The sequence below is a fragment of the Podarcis tiliguerta genome (genome assembly GCF_965153285.1).
Source record: "Podarcis tiliguerta genome assembly, chromosome: 5".
NCBI lineage: Eukaryota > Metazoa > Chordata > Lepidosauria > Squamata > Lacertidae > Podarcis > Podarcis tiliguerta.
The window spans coordinates 36,889,880-36,903,112 of record NC_139538.1 but is presented as its reverse complement, the minus strand read 5'-3'; the positions used below and the strand labels follow the sequence as shown (position 1 = coordinate 36,903,112).

The 13,233-nt window shown below is 42.3% G+C and overlaps 1 protein-coding gene across 2 annotated transcripts; it reads right to left on the bottom strand.

Moving 5' to 3' along the window:
- Positions 1–1,731: 1,731 nt before the first annotated feature.
- A4GNT (alpha-1,4-N-acetylglucosaminyltransferase) lies at positions 1,732–9,667 on the bottom strand. Of its 2 annotated transcripts, none has more exons than XM_083443366.1 (3): positions 9,571–9,667; positions 3,747–4,182; positions 1,732–2,362 (listed from the first exon to the last, which is right to left on the bottom strand). In XM_083443366.1, the coding sequence occupies exons 2-3, from the start codon at positions 4,155–4,157 to the stop codon at positions 1,739–1,741; spliced, it is 1,035 nt and encodes a 344-aa protein (XP_083299492.1). In that variant the 5' UTR covers positions 4,158–4,182; positions 9,571–9,667; the 3' UTR covers positions 1,732–1,738. The 2 variants fall into 2 exon arrangements, with proteins under 2 accessions (XP_083299492.1, XP_083299493.1); XM_083443367.1 differs by lacking the exon at positions 9,571–9,667 and adding an exon at positions 4,863–4,920.
- Positions 9,668–13,233: the final 3,566 nt, after the last annotated feature.

The window sequence follows — 13,233 nt, the reverse complement described above, 5'->3', positions numbered from 1 at the left end:
GTATTGAGTGCCTGTCATAGCAAGGAAAGGCCTCTCCCCCCCCCCCACAAAAAGTTACTGGGAAAGTTGAAGAGGATAATATATGTAGTTAAGTTCAGAAGTTAGTAGACACCTATTTCTGCATGCAATCAAATTGTCATATAAATATGGTATATAAATAAGCTACACCATTACCAGACAGTTGACTGTAGCTTATCTATTAAAAAGGAGGCAGGAGGGTCAAATGAAGAACAATACATATAAGAATAGCAGGACAAAGACCATCATTCATTACTGTCTGGTAATGGTGTAGCTTATTTATTCATTGTGTCAAGACCCAATAATCCTGCATACATACCGAAGGTTGAAATCCTGTATTATTTGGACATAAGCTCCATTGAATTCAACGGAGCTTACTTCTAAATTAGATATGTACAGGATTGCCCTGGAAAACAGTCTTCTTTATTTGTTACAGCTTTATTTATTATATCAACCACAGAATAATGAAAAGCAGATGCAAACAGATGCACAACATAGTATCCATCACCAAGACAAACACATAGCATTTTAGCACGATGTGTATCAACAGGGCTATAGACGTTGTTTTTAACAAAAATCTGCCTGACTTCAGTGGCAGTAGCAAAAGATAGAATTATGTAGGAAATGGCAATTATTATTCCATCTATAGCCATTTATTTTATTATTTATTCAGCTATTATGGAGTTTCCCCCAGGTGGCATTGCTGCCAAACCATGACATTCTAATCTCTCTCAAGTTATTTTCCCATTATGAGGAATGGATGAAGGAGTTGGGTATGCTTTGCTTGAATAAGAGGAGACTGAGAGGAAATATGATAGCCTTCTTCAAACATCGTAAGGCCTATGACATGGAAGATGGAGCAAGTCCCCCCTCCCACCCGCTTTGGAGGGTAGGATTCAAACCAATGGATTCAAGTTACAAGAAAGAAGATTCTACCTCAACTTCAAAAAAAAAACTTGTTGATGGTAAGAACTGTTCAACAGTGGAATGGACTCCCTCAGAGCAGTGGCAGAAAAACCCACTCCGGCACCTGGGGCGGGACGCCGAGGAGCGGGGCGAACTGCCTGGTGACGCACGCACGATGTCCGTACAGAGTATGCATGTGCGGCATCCCGTACGGAGTACGCACGTGCGGTGACCGTATGGGTTGCCGCACATGTGCACTCCGTATGGGCTGCCATGTGCGTGCGGTGGCTGTACGGAGTGCCACGCGAGTGGCATCCTGTACTGAGTGTGCATGTGTGGCATTCTGTACAGAGTGCACATGCACAGCAGCCTGTACGGTCACCATGGGAGAGGCAGCCCGTACGGACGCCGCACAAGCAGAGTCCATACTGACTGCGCGCCCCCTCGGCCACTCTACAGCTGGGGGGAGGCAGGGGCCATCTTGTCACCCCCTCCAGAGTGGCACCCGGGGTGGCCCGCCCCCTCCACCCCCTACTTCATACCCCCCTGCCTCAGAGAGTGGTGAACGCTACTTCTTTGGAGGTTTTTAAGCAGAGGTTGGATGGCCATTTGTCAGGGATGCTTTAGATGAAATTCTTTGAGATGCTTTTCATTCAGGGCCCTTTACAAGTCTGCAATTCTCTGATTTCCATCCCCCCTGAGAATATTAAAAATCATCTTGCAGTGGAAGGTGATCTGCTTGGGAGTCCGAGGTTCCTAAATTATACGCCTAATAGGATAAGTATTGCATATGGTAACATATCCTCCTTTTGCTTTACCACAATGGGCTAGTTTTATTTTGAGATATCTGTTTGCTTCTTTGTGCAGCTTGAATAAGACTCTGGTAAGTAGTAGGGCAATGTGTTCTGAACAGGTTTTCCACCAGGAAATTGCTCCCAATGGTCACATTTCTCTTCTCTTTCCTGTTCATGAAGTTCCACAGGTGCAAAGCGTAGGACTCATTGAAGTCTGGCTTTGAATCCCACACTTCATAGTACTTATGCCACAGTGTGTAGGGGATGGGATAGAAGCGCTGGGGGTGCAAGAAGGAAATGTTGTGACATGTCTGATCCTCCACATTATTGAAATCTGTGAGGTTGCACAGCTTCTTTAGCATCCTTGTGATTAAATAAGGTCCCTGATGTCCCCAGATGGCTCCATTGTAGTGCTGAACAAAATCTATCATGCAGTCCCAGAGGAACCAGTGATGACGCTGAAAACCAAGGATCCCATTGCTGGAGAACTGGGAAGACTGGGCTGCCAAGAAGTTGGCCACTGGGATGGGTCGGATGGAAATGACATCTGTGTCCATATAAGTCCCACCGTATTTCCACACCATTGCAAGCCTGATTGCATCAGAGATAATATAGACCCAGTTCTTCTCCTGTGTTGCATTCACCTGCAGGGTTAAAAATGGACATAGAATCAAGGGACAGCCCCTAGCTCCTAAGACATACTCCTTACTTCCTTTCAATGTCTGCAATATTACCACTACTGGAACAGCTCAGGTGTCACATGTATGTGAGCCTAGGTTCAAATTCTGGATGTGACTTCCCACTAGAAAAGACCTCACCTCTATGCAGGCATACCTGAGAAAGTGTAGGGCCTGAACGTATCAGTGGGTTCACTGCATCAATCAGTATCTCAGCTCCTGCAGAAGCCACTTAACCTGTGGGTGGGAGCAGAGCCCAGCAGTAGACCACAGACATCATGTTTTGCCTGTTGAACACCCCAGGTTTAATTCCCACTATCTCCAGTTCAAATGAGCAAAACTTCTGCCTGAGACCCTGGAGAAATGCTGCCAGTCAAACAATACTGAGCTGCATTGGCATATATTTAGTGTAAAAGGAAAACATCAATTTTTAACATGCTGAATAGTACTACAGTGGTACCTCTGGTTATGAACTTAATTTGTTCCAGAGGTTCGTTCTTAACCTGAAACTGTTCTTAACCCAAAGCACCACTTTTGCTAATGGGGCCTCCTGCCACTGGAGCACAATTTCTGTTCTCATCCTGAAGCAAAGTTCTTAACCCGAGGTACTATTTCTGGGCTAGCGGAGTCTGTAACCTGAAGCGTCTGTAATCAGGTACCACTGTAGCCAGTTTATTCAGAATTTCTGGAAAACAGAAATTGTGAATTTGAAACTCTGAAGCCCAGTGCAAGTGTAATACAGTGGTACCTTGGGTTACAGATGCTTTAGGTTACAGACGCTTCAGGTTACAGACTCCGCTAACCCAGAAATAGTACCTTGGGTTAAGAACTTTGCTTCAGGATGAGAACAGAAATCATGCAGCAGCGGCACGGCAGCAGAGGGAGGCCCCATTAGCTAAAGTGGTGCTTAAGGTTAAGAACAGTTTCAGGTTAAGAACAGACCTCCAGAATGAATTAAGTTCTTAACCTGAGGTACCACTGTATATGATGGTTTGTTCTTTTTCATCATATTGACTCTTTCTCCCGAATTCTCCTCACTACCTGGGCTGATTGCCATGCATGGTGATTACTAATACTGTGCTGTATACGGTAAAATGAACCAAAGGATATAATAAAACATGCTTTGAAGTTGCATCTTCACCAAACATTACTAAATTTAAGCATACAAGTACATTTCAGTGTCTTGGAAGGAAAAGGCAGTTAACAATTTCTTTTCCTTTGCACTGATAAAGTCACCAGTAAACAGTTTGCATTTTTAAAAGGGGGATTGATATTTGTCACCAAAAATATTTTACAACTAACTTTGCAATTAATGCATCCCACCAGAAAACGATACCTCTTTCTCTCTCACCTGATGGTACCACTGGAACAGAGGTGTGTCTTGGAACAAAATGTCCATCTCCAGGGGGGAAAGGAAAACATTCTTCATAGCCGATAAGAAAGACAGCGAAGGGGAAGTCAACTTGAAATCTGTCATTGTGCTATTGTTCAGCCCTTGCATAAAAAAAAAGATGGGTCTGTCTGAATAGATTCTAGCAGCAGATTCGACAGAGCATAAAACCAGTGGTGGAGGCTGTAGATGGTCAGTTGTCTCCAGAAAGATGATACTTCTCCCCTGAGAGAGGACATCTTGGGGCATCACAAGTTGTTTAGCAACAGGTTTGCAGGAAAAGAAGCAACCAGGTTCTAGGGAGAACTCATACAATATCCCAAATGCAAGCAAAAAGAAGATACATAGGTACATCTGGCTCTCCTTCAGCATGTTGACTGATTCTCCAACTTTTGATCTTAATAAAAAACATAATAAATATTAGTCGTACCTTTACTCTTCTTCACACACACATACACATGTTGCACTCTTGCTTTTCAAAACCTTAACAATAGGTGATTGCCATCCTTCTTAGCAGAAGGTTGTGCCATATTAACAGATTCTGTAGGGTTGCAATGGAGATGTGGGATGAGGAGCCTTGTTTACAGCATGAATGAATTATTTCAGTCTCCTGGAAAAATATATGGTTAAAAAGAATGGTTCAAGCAGGGGTGTGAAAGCTGTGGCCCTCCAAATGTTGTTGGACTCTTGCCAGCCTCAGTCAAACATGGCCAATGGCCAGGAATGTTGGATGTTGTAATCCAGCAGCATCTGAAGGCTTCATCAACCTTGGGTTAGTGGTTGACAATACAATCCTATATGTCTCATTATTTTCAGTGGAGCTTACTCCCAAGTAAGTGTATATAAGATTGCAGCTTGCATTTGGTTGGGTTTTCCTTTCCTTTCCCATCCCATCCCATCCAATTCCTAAGGGTGCAAAGCTACTCACTATACATGCAAACTATGGCAAAAGATCTGAAATCCAGCAAAAATCCTGGAAAGACCTGCAAATTCTAGGGAGATAATTAGCAGACACTCCAGGATGCAGCAGCGTTATTCATGGTAAAATTCAAAAAATAAATATAGATGCCCTCTTACCACTATTTCCTAGATTCCCTTGCCCGCCTAAGGGGATTCTTTTCCTGGGCCACTTAAAGAACCCTCCTCATGTTGCTGAGTAGACTCCATTGTTACTGCTGAATTCAGTGTTCCCAGTGGGGCTGCATTCAGAAAATGAACCAAAGTCTGAATTGATTCCCCTCCCAAGCACCAGGCTTTCTCTTCTGTTGCAGACAGGATGCTGATGGGATAAAATTATTTATGGGAGCTCTTTCTTCTTTATCGGTGATTAGTGTCTCTGTCATAATATGGAAGCAGAAATGAGGTGAATAGGAAGCCCATGTCAGGTCTCTGCTGCAGCAATATCAGAGATGGATGGCAGATGAATAAAATTAGTTAGTAATTGTTCAAAGTTAGAAAGAAAAACAAAATGCCGTCCTCCAATTTTGGGAGGGTAATACAGTTTTCAGGAGAAAATGAATGTCCCTTCTTCCCAAACTCTGATGTGCTGAGATTGTGTCAGCCAGCTTGCTTGTGCGGCTATTTTGAGAACGCCCTGAACGAGCCATAGATCATCGTGAGCCCAATGTCTTCAACAGATGCCCTACAGTACTTTAGCCCAGCTGTGTCTGCAGGAGACTTCAGGAGAGGCAGCAGCTAGAATTCATATACCATAGGTTAGCATCTTGGGTGTTGCTCCATGTCTTCAGCCTCAGCTCCTCAGAAACTGGAGACTTTACTGAATTCAGTTGCAATCTCTCCAAACATGTCTGACTGATTAAAAAATAAAATCAAAAGGTAGCACCCTCTCTATGTTGGTACCTTGGAACACCCTCTAGTTTGCAAAAGACAAGGAATGACTCTTCTGTCTTTCCCACAACATCCATTTTTTCCATCCAGAAGATCATTTTTGCCGTCAAAGGGGTTGGAACTGATTAAGCACTGCTCCTTCTGCAGAGAAGATCTATTTATCATTGCAAGACAAGTGGCTGAGTGGAGTTTGCAAAGCTCTCCTCAGCCAAGATGCTGATCTCAGTGCTGGCTGCTTAATAAATGTTATCCACTCCTTCTCGGCTTTGCCTATCACAGTAGAAACTTTCAGCTGCAATGCTTCAGCCAACAGCAGTGGTGTCGTTTCAAGCGATGAGCTGTCGGAAGAAGGCTGCAGACTCTAAACAGCATGAATAATTTAATATTCTCGGAAGCATCTGATTGTCATTAAAGCATCATTTTGGGGAAGGAAAGGCCTGTTCAAAAGGCGTGTCAGGGTAATTTTGCAGATTAATCCCTTTTCAGTGAATATTCACTACTCTGCTATACTCAAAATCAGGATGCTAAAAAGAAGTGAGATAAATTATCATTTTCTTCCAGTGCATATTTGCATGTGCTTCTTTTGCTCCCTTTTAGGGAGTGTGGAATGTTGTCTTCAGGAAAACATGCTTGGAACCATCATTGCCAGCTTTTAGGTGCCTGGCTTTTTGCCCAGACTTTGGGTCATTCACTTGGAATGTAGTGCCGTAAGACTTTTGACCTGTTTCGTGGAGTTCATTATTATTATAATTATTGTTGATGGAGAAATCTTGTTCTGTTGTATTTCTTCTGTAGGCATGGTTTTTAAATGATTGCCAAACTGTGTGGTATTTTATGAATTCGTAAATCACTTTGAGACATTTTCTTGTGGAATGTGATGCAGAAATGTAATATCAGGGATGTGAAACCTATGGTTTTCCAGATGTTGCTGGACTCAGACATTTACATTGACTATAAACATCAAGTGCTGGCATGGATCTGACAGAAAAGGAACTTATTTCCATTTATGGTGGAAGTGCTCACACTTATAAGCATTTTGGATAGTGAGACATACAGAAATGGGTGAAGAATACTGCAAAAATCAATTCATTGTGCTCCAGAACTTTTGCTGGGTGGGGGTGGGGTGGGAATCAAGGATTAAACAAGCATATTCTATCTGTTGACATTTTTATTAATTGCCACTAGTCCTTCTAATTGGAAGGAATTAGAAAATCTGTCTATACAATCTTCGTATAAGAACGACTTGTTTATTGAAATCTCTGCAAAGATAACATTCAACTTAAAGCTGCAACAGGGTATCCCTTTATCATAGACCAAAATATGTGCATCTCTCTGTCAGAAACAGCCAAATTTATATGGACTTCATAATCATGCACACATGGTGATTGTCCAACTTCCTTTTTGTTATCGGTGCAGTCGAGTCATAACCATACCATTCTTAAAATAATAATAAATAATAATTGAGAGGACATTTATAATAATACTGCATTACGTGCTCACCTACACCAATGTTTCAGTCAATAACCTTGGTTATATGTTTACTTTTTTCTTTATATTTGTATTCTTATCTTGAAAATCAATGTGTGTGTGTGTGTAATTCAAGCCAATTACTTTTTTCTTCAGTTTGCTTTCTGAAAGCCAGATATGGAAGTACATGTTGCAACATCCTGCCAAACTCTCAAATTTCTCTGTGTTCTGTGAAAAGGGATTTCCATTTTTCTTCCTCATTTTTGGGGCATTTCAGAATTTCTTTAGTGGGGGTGGGGTCTTGATCTTCCCTTATCACTGCTAGGTGGCCAAGGGTTCTCTTTCTTATAAGCATGACTCTAACACTCTGCAGTCTGCAGGGTTCTTTCATCGTACTCAAAGCCATGCTTCCTCACACTCACATGCAGCCTTCTAAGATTATACAATGATATTACCATTTTACAACAACAACAACAATTAGGACTGCATTGCAACAATTAATGCAGACCTCCATGTGTTGCCTTTGAATTAGATAATTTCTGAGAACATGCATGGACACATGATTTGGAGTGCTCAACTACCTTCTTTTGAGCTGTCTTGTGTTTTCCACGATGTTCCATTGTACACAACTGAACTTGCACACCATTCTCTTGAAACTGAAGCACATTGTAGAAGAATAGAAGCATAACCACTCAGACCCACCCTACTTACCATTTCCCCCCTCTTTCCCCCTCTTTTATTCCTAACCAAATAATAATAATAACAAAGATAGGAAGCTTTAAACAGAGCTGAGTAGTTCTATCCTGTTTCCATTTGCTGTTTTTATTTAATCCATCCAATCCACTTGGTTTATTTAAACCAAGGACTTGCACATTGATCACTAATAATGAATCCTATGTTGTAGATATTATTGCAAATTTATTATGCTGTTTTTGCAATGTACAGATGACATTAGAAGACTTGGTCTTTTTAATTATACCATTTATTATTCCTATGACCCCTGTTTATAAAATCTAATAAAAACAAAAAACAAAACACTGAAGCACATTGTGTTTTCAGTGTCTCTAAATGCTTAGTTTTGGAGCATACCGTGACTGAAAAGCTTCTCTTTGGTGCTGATTGGGCAGATTTAGGATCACGAAAGTTGTGACGATTGCTAAGAGGTAGGTGAAAAAACCAAAAGGCCTAATGCCAAATGGAAAAATTCCTACCAGGCCCCTCGGACAACCAGGGCGACCAACCTAAGGTCCATAGCAAGGCCAAGGAAAAGCTTAGACCCTGAGCTAAAAGGGAGTGGAGGGTGGGTGACTCTCGACGGTACGATGGAGAATGAGGCTGAGGGGAGGGCTGGCGCCGCAGCATATAGGCTGCAGAACACGCCCCCTCGGTGGCACCTGGTTGGGTGCCCGCTGATGGGCGTGGGCGCCAGCCAGTTGAATGGGAGAGGCAGGGGGCTAACGCCCCCTGCTAGGGGCGGTGCTCGGGCTCCCGCCCACAACCACTCCCCTCTCTTCCAGGGAGGAGAGTCTTTGTCATTGTCCCATACAGAACAATGAAATTGAAAAAATCTACGTCAGACATTCAAAAGCCAACAAGCCTGCTATCCCAACTATCCCAGCCTGGTTAACCCCCTAAAAACTCTGATACCCCATAATTAAATACAATATACTCCTACAGAGACTACCTTACACTGCATTTTAAACCAAAATCGCATTTGGATAAAAACTGTTTCTCAGGCGGCTAGTTCTAGTCTTTATAACCCTGTACCTTCTTCCAGAAGGCAGAAGCTGAAAGAGATCATTTCCGGGGTGTGTGCTATCCTGCACTATCTCTGCAGCTTTCTTATGACACCTGGAAGCATAGACTAGCTTACAGCTCCAAAATCTGAACACCTTCTTCTTGGAACATGGCACATAATAACTATAGACCTTGTAGTGCTTAACACCCCTTTGTGGTAGGCATATTTCACGTCTTTGATTATACTGTCTTTTTATGCAACATCAATGTATTACACTAAAGCTGCAATCTGATGCACACTTTCTCATTGGGAGTGAGTCTCAATGAGCTCAGTGGGACTTCTCTGTAAGCATAAATAGGATGTTGCTATTTATATATTTGTTTATTCCTACAAGTATTATTTAAGAAAATAAAATGGTTCCTTCCATTTTCTGGTGAAAGAGATGAAAACATTTCTGCTTTTGTCACAGCATGCTCAGACCTTTATGCACCCTCTTGAAATGGCCACATTCATTATCAGAGAATAATGCACTGCCCTGACTCAAACCACTCAACAGAAAGACCATATTTCTCTCTCTAAAAAATTAAAAAATATTATGTGATGGGTAATCAAAATCCATCTTTTTCCATATTAATAAATATAAACCAAAGTAATTAATCTCCCATCTATATTTCTCATTGTTCTTGTTGTCTAATTTTCATATGATGCATTTCAAAATAAACGAGAACTTACCAGCAAAACATGGAAAAGCAGAAGATTCTTCAGCAAGCAATGGTTAGACCTGGGTGCACATATATGGTGAAGAAGTTGCAGGAGAACCTTTCATATCCAGGACATGCACCACTGTTTCTGACTTCTAATGCAGCAACCCTAGAGGTGATATTTGCACATTACTTGCCCTGAGATAGGCAAAGGAAACAAATGCTTTTTTTAAAGACGGAAAAAATCGTACAGGTAGGGAAGAAATAAAACTGCCAAGACATGTACAGTGTAGTAATAAGAGCTTGCCAGCAGAAAGCAGCAGACAAACACTTTGGAATGATAATAAGAACATAATAAAGTAGCAATGTATTGGGAATAGCATAAAGGCTCAGGTGGAACAACACACTCTGCATGATTAACATATAACAGATAGCTCATTTTCTTCAGTGTTCTGGAGTGGTGCTTAGATACAGTAGGTTGAATCCAGACCAAGCAAGTGGTGTTTTGTTACCACTAAAATCAATGGGACTTAAGTTGTTCATGAATAACTCTTTATATTGATTTCAATGGGACTTGTGTACTTTACAGTGCAATCTAACAATATTTGCTCAGGTCCTATTGAATCCAATGGGTCTAATTTCCAGGTAAGTGGGGTTAGGATTGCAGCCTTAGTGTGGATCCAACCCAGTATACACATGTTATCTCATCACCAATCCTCTGCTGAACGCATTGTGAAGGAGAGATTCTTTAATGTAACTTATTTCTCAGCCTCCTTGGAGGATGATGCTGCGGTGCTCAGAAAAGGATACAGTGGTACCTCTGGTTACGTACTTAATTCGTTCCGGAGGTCCGTTCTTAACCTGAAACTGTTCTTAACCTGAAGCACCACTTTAGCTAATGGGGCCTCCTGCTGCCGCCGTGCCGCCAGAGCACAATTTCTGTTCTCATCCTGAAGCAAAGTTCTTAACCCTAGGTACTATTTCTGGGTTAGTGGAGTCTGTAACCTGAAGCGTCTGTAACCCGAGGTACCACTGTATATTATATACTGAACTTGCCATTTCTTTCACTGGATGCTGTCAATGAGGGGACGGACGGACAAGAGGAAAATGTTTCATGGGGGGCGGGGGGGGGGGCGGGCGGGACATAACCCAACTGCACTAGAAACAATAGGTATCTGTGGCATGTCTCTTGGAATGATTCCACCAGGTGCCTCCATGTCAAGAGATCTCACAATGATATATATAGCTTTCTTATAGACCATCTTTTGAACTAAAGTTAAACTGCTGGATAGTTGCTGGTCACAGGGATGATCTACTAACAAGATTTATGGAGTGGTCGACCCATTCTTCTGAAACATATTCACTGTGGATGTCTATGTGCAACACACATGGGTACTGGGGACATAACTTATGAAGAGGGCTAGAGTGTATCAATGATCTTGTGGGTTTCCCTAGTTAGATTGCTGGAATGAGAGGCCTAGTTTCAAATCCCTCGTCAGGCATGAACTCCTTGGGTGATATGGGGCAAGTCACTGCCTTAATTGCTTTGATAATTTTCAAAAGCAATTTCTTTCCTCATTAATTGTTGGAGAACACTTTACAAAAAGGTGGGAGGATTTTTTTTTTTGACACAGAACTAATTATATCAAATAATGGCAAGCTTGTTGTGGTGTCAAGCAAGCCAAATGCAGCATAATACAACCCTCATCTTCTTGTGTGTAAGAAAGGCTCAGATACCAATTTACGTGGCCTGTTGAGACATCATTACCAGCCCACAAGCTTGCCATGTGATAAGATTTCTTCCATTCACAGTTAATCCATTCATATTGCAACAAAGCTCTTTCCATTAAATGTTATCTTTGCTTTGATAACCAATTAAATAACCAAGCAAGCACACTTAACGTGTAATGGTTATGTTATTTACAAGCATTATATGGCAAACATAACAGTAAGAATTGGTGCCTAGCCTTCTAAGAAGTGAGACCCGTAACCTAATTTTGCCTTACGGACTCTGCATGTTCAGGAGCCAGGCAGCTCCTACTTCCCACTTCTCCCTTCATCCTCATTTTCTCTCTGTCCTCACTGGGTTGTTTTGGCTCCCCCGAGCTTTCTGATACCTCTGTCTTGTGCACAGATGGTGGCATTTTGGCTACATAAGAATTGGCACTTGGAGAATGAGTTATTTGTACATAGTGGTTGTTATTGCTCTTTAGGACTCACAGGGCAGAAGGCAGGTAGACCAATAGTATGTGAAGCCAGAGCCAATGAGATATCAGCATCGCCCTTGAGCCAGTGTCACGGACTGGACTCATCCACTTCAGCCCCGACTGGGCTAGGCGAGCTGGGTAGCACTTCCAGAGACCACCTTCTGCACAGGAACAGGTCAAAGTGCTGTGGACTCACAGCTTAGAGTTGTGAGCACCGGATTCACTTCCACAAGAAGACAGTCGTCGCACAGCAGAGTATAGCAGAGCATAAACGACTCGGAGAGCAGCTCTGTAGAATATCTTCTTTATTCTAGCAGCAACTATAATACACAACTATATACAGAGCTAAATGAGGTCTAAACATAAAATGAATGCTGAACTGCACTGAGTGTCTGCACTGAGGGGTGAAATCTCCTCATGAGAGACAGAGTCCACACTCCATCTTACTTGTTCCTCTTCTTCTGCAAGAGCAAAACTGAGGCTGAAGAGGAGGAAGGTGACATGTAGTGCCACTCCCTGAACTGGTGGTAAGAAGGAAAGGAGGTACGAGGCAACCCTGTGCTAGAATAGGTAGTGGTGGTTTTCTAGGCATGAGCAGGCTCTCACATCCTGATAATTCAGCCTGTATACCCCACATTCTTCCACCCTGATACCCACAAAGCTCTATTTTAAAGCATATTTTGGTAAAAACTTCACAGTAGTAAGAAGGTATCAGTGGCGTGTGGTCAGTGGCCTAGGGGGACTAGGCTAGTTCCCAAAATGTTCCTGGTAAATTAGAGTATTCAAGTATGGGGCACCTCCTTCCCAAAGCCAAGGAAGCTTCTGTCCAGCTTAGGGAGGGAGGTGCAACACATGCAACGTCAACAGACTGCCCCAACTGCCTTCACAAGTTGGTGCCTCTGGCCCTAACTGTTCCTCTATTTAAAAATATCACTGCACACCACTGAGGAGCAGAGACATTTTAGGAGCAGAGCCAAGATGAATGGGGTGGATCGGGGCTAGAGCCAGAGCAAATCTTGGTGACATGACTTATGGGTTAAATCTGATAGAAATTGCTGGCTGCCTGTCAGAAATTGGGTTAAATCTGATAGAAATTGCTGGCTGCCTGATAGAAATGTGTGCTGCCTGTCAGAATCTGAAGTTTACTGGCTTCTCAGAACCCAATGCTGTTTATCTGACAGAACAGTTTACTGGCCAGACTGGTAAAGTTGGCAACCTTGCATTATCCAGGATGCTCCAATATTGGGACCTGACTGAAGCTAAATAAATCTGGTTTCAGCTCAGATGTTGGCCACTGTATAGGTTGGTAGTGGGTCTTTTCTGGAAGAGAGCTGGCTGAAACATCATGTGTTGTAGAATATTTCCATGTTTGCTTTCAACATGAGACAGATCCTGTTGCAAAAAAACACCTAACGGATGTAGGACTTCTTAATGCAGCCAGGCATAACAGGGCAAACAAATACTATGATATGATATCTAGAAGTTTT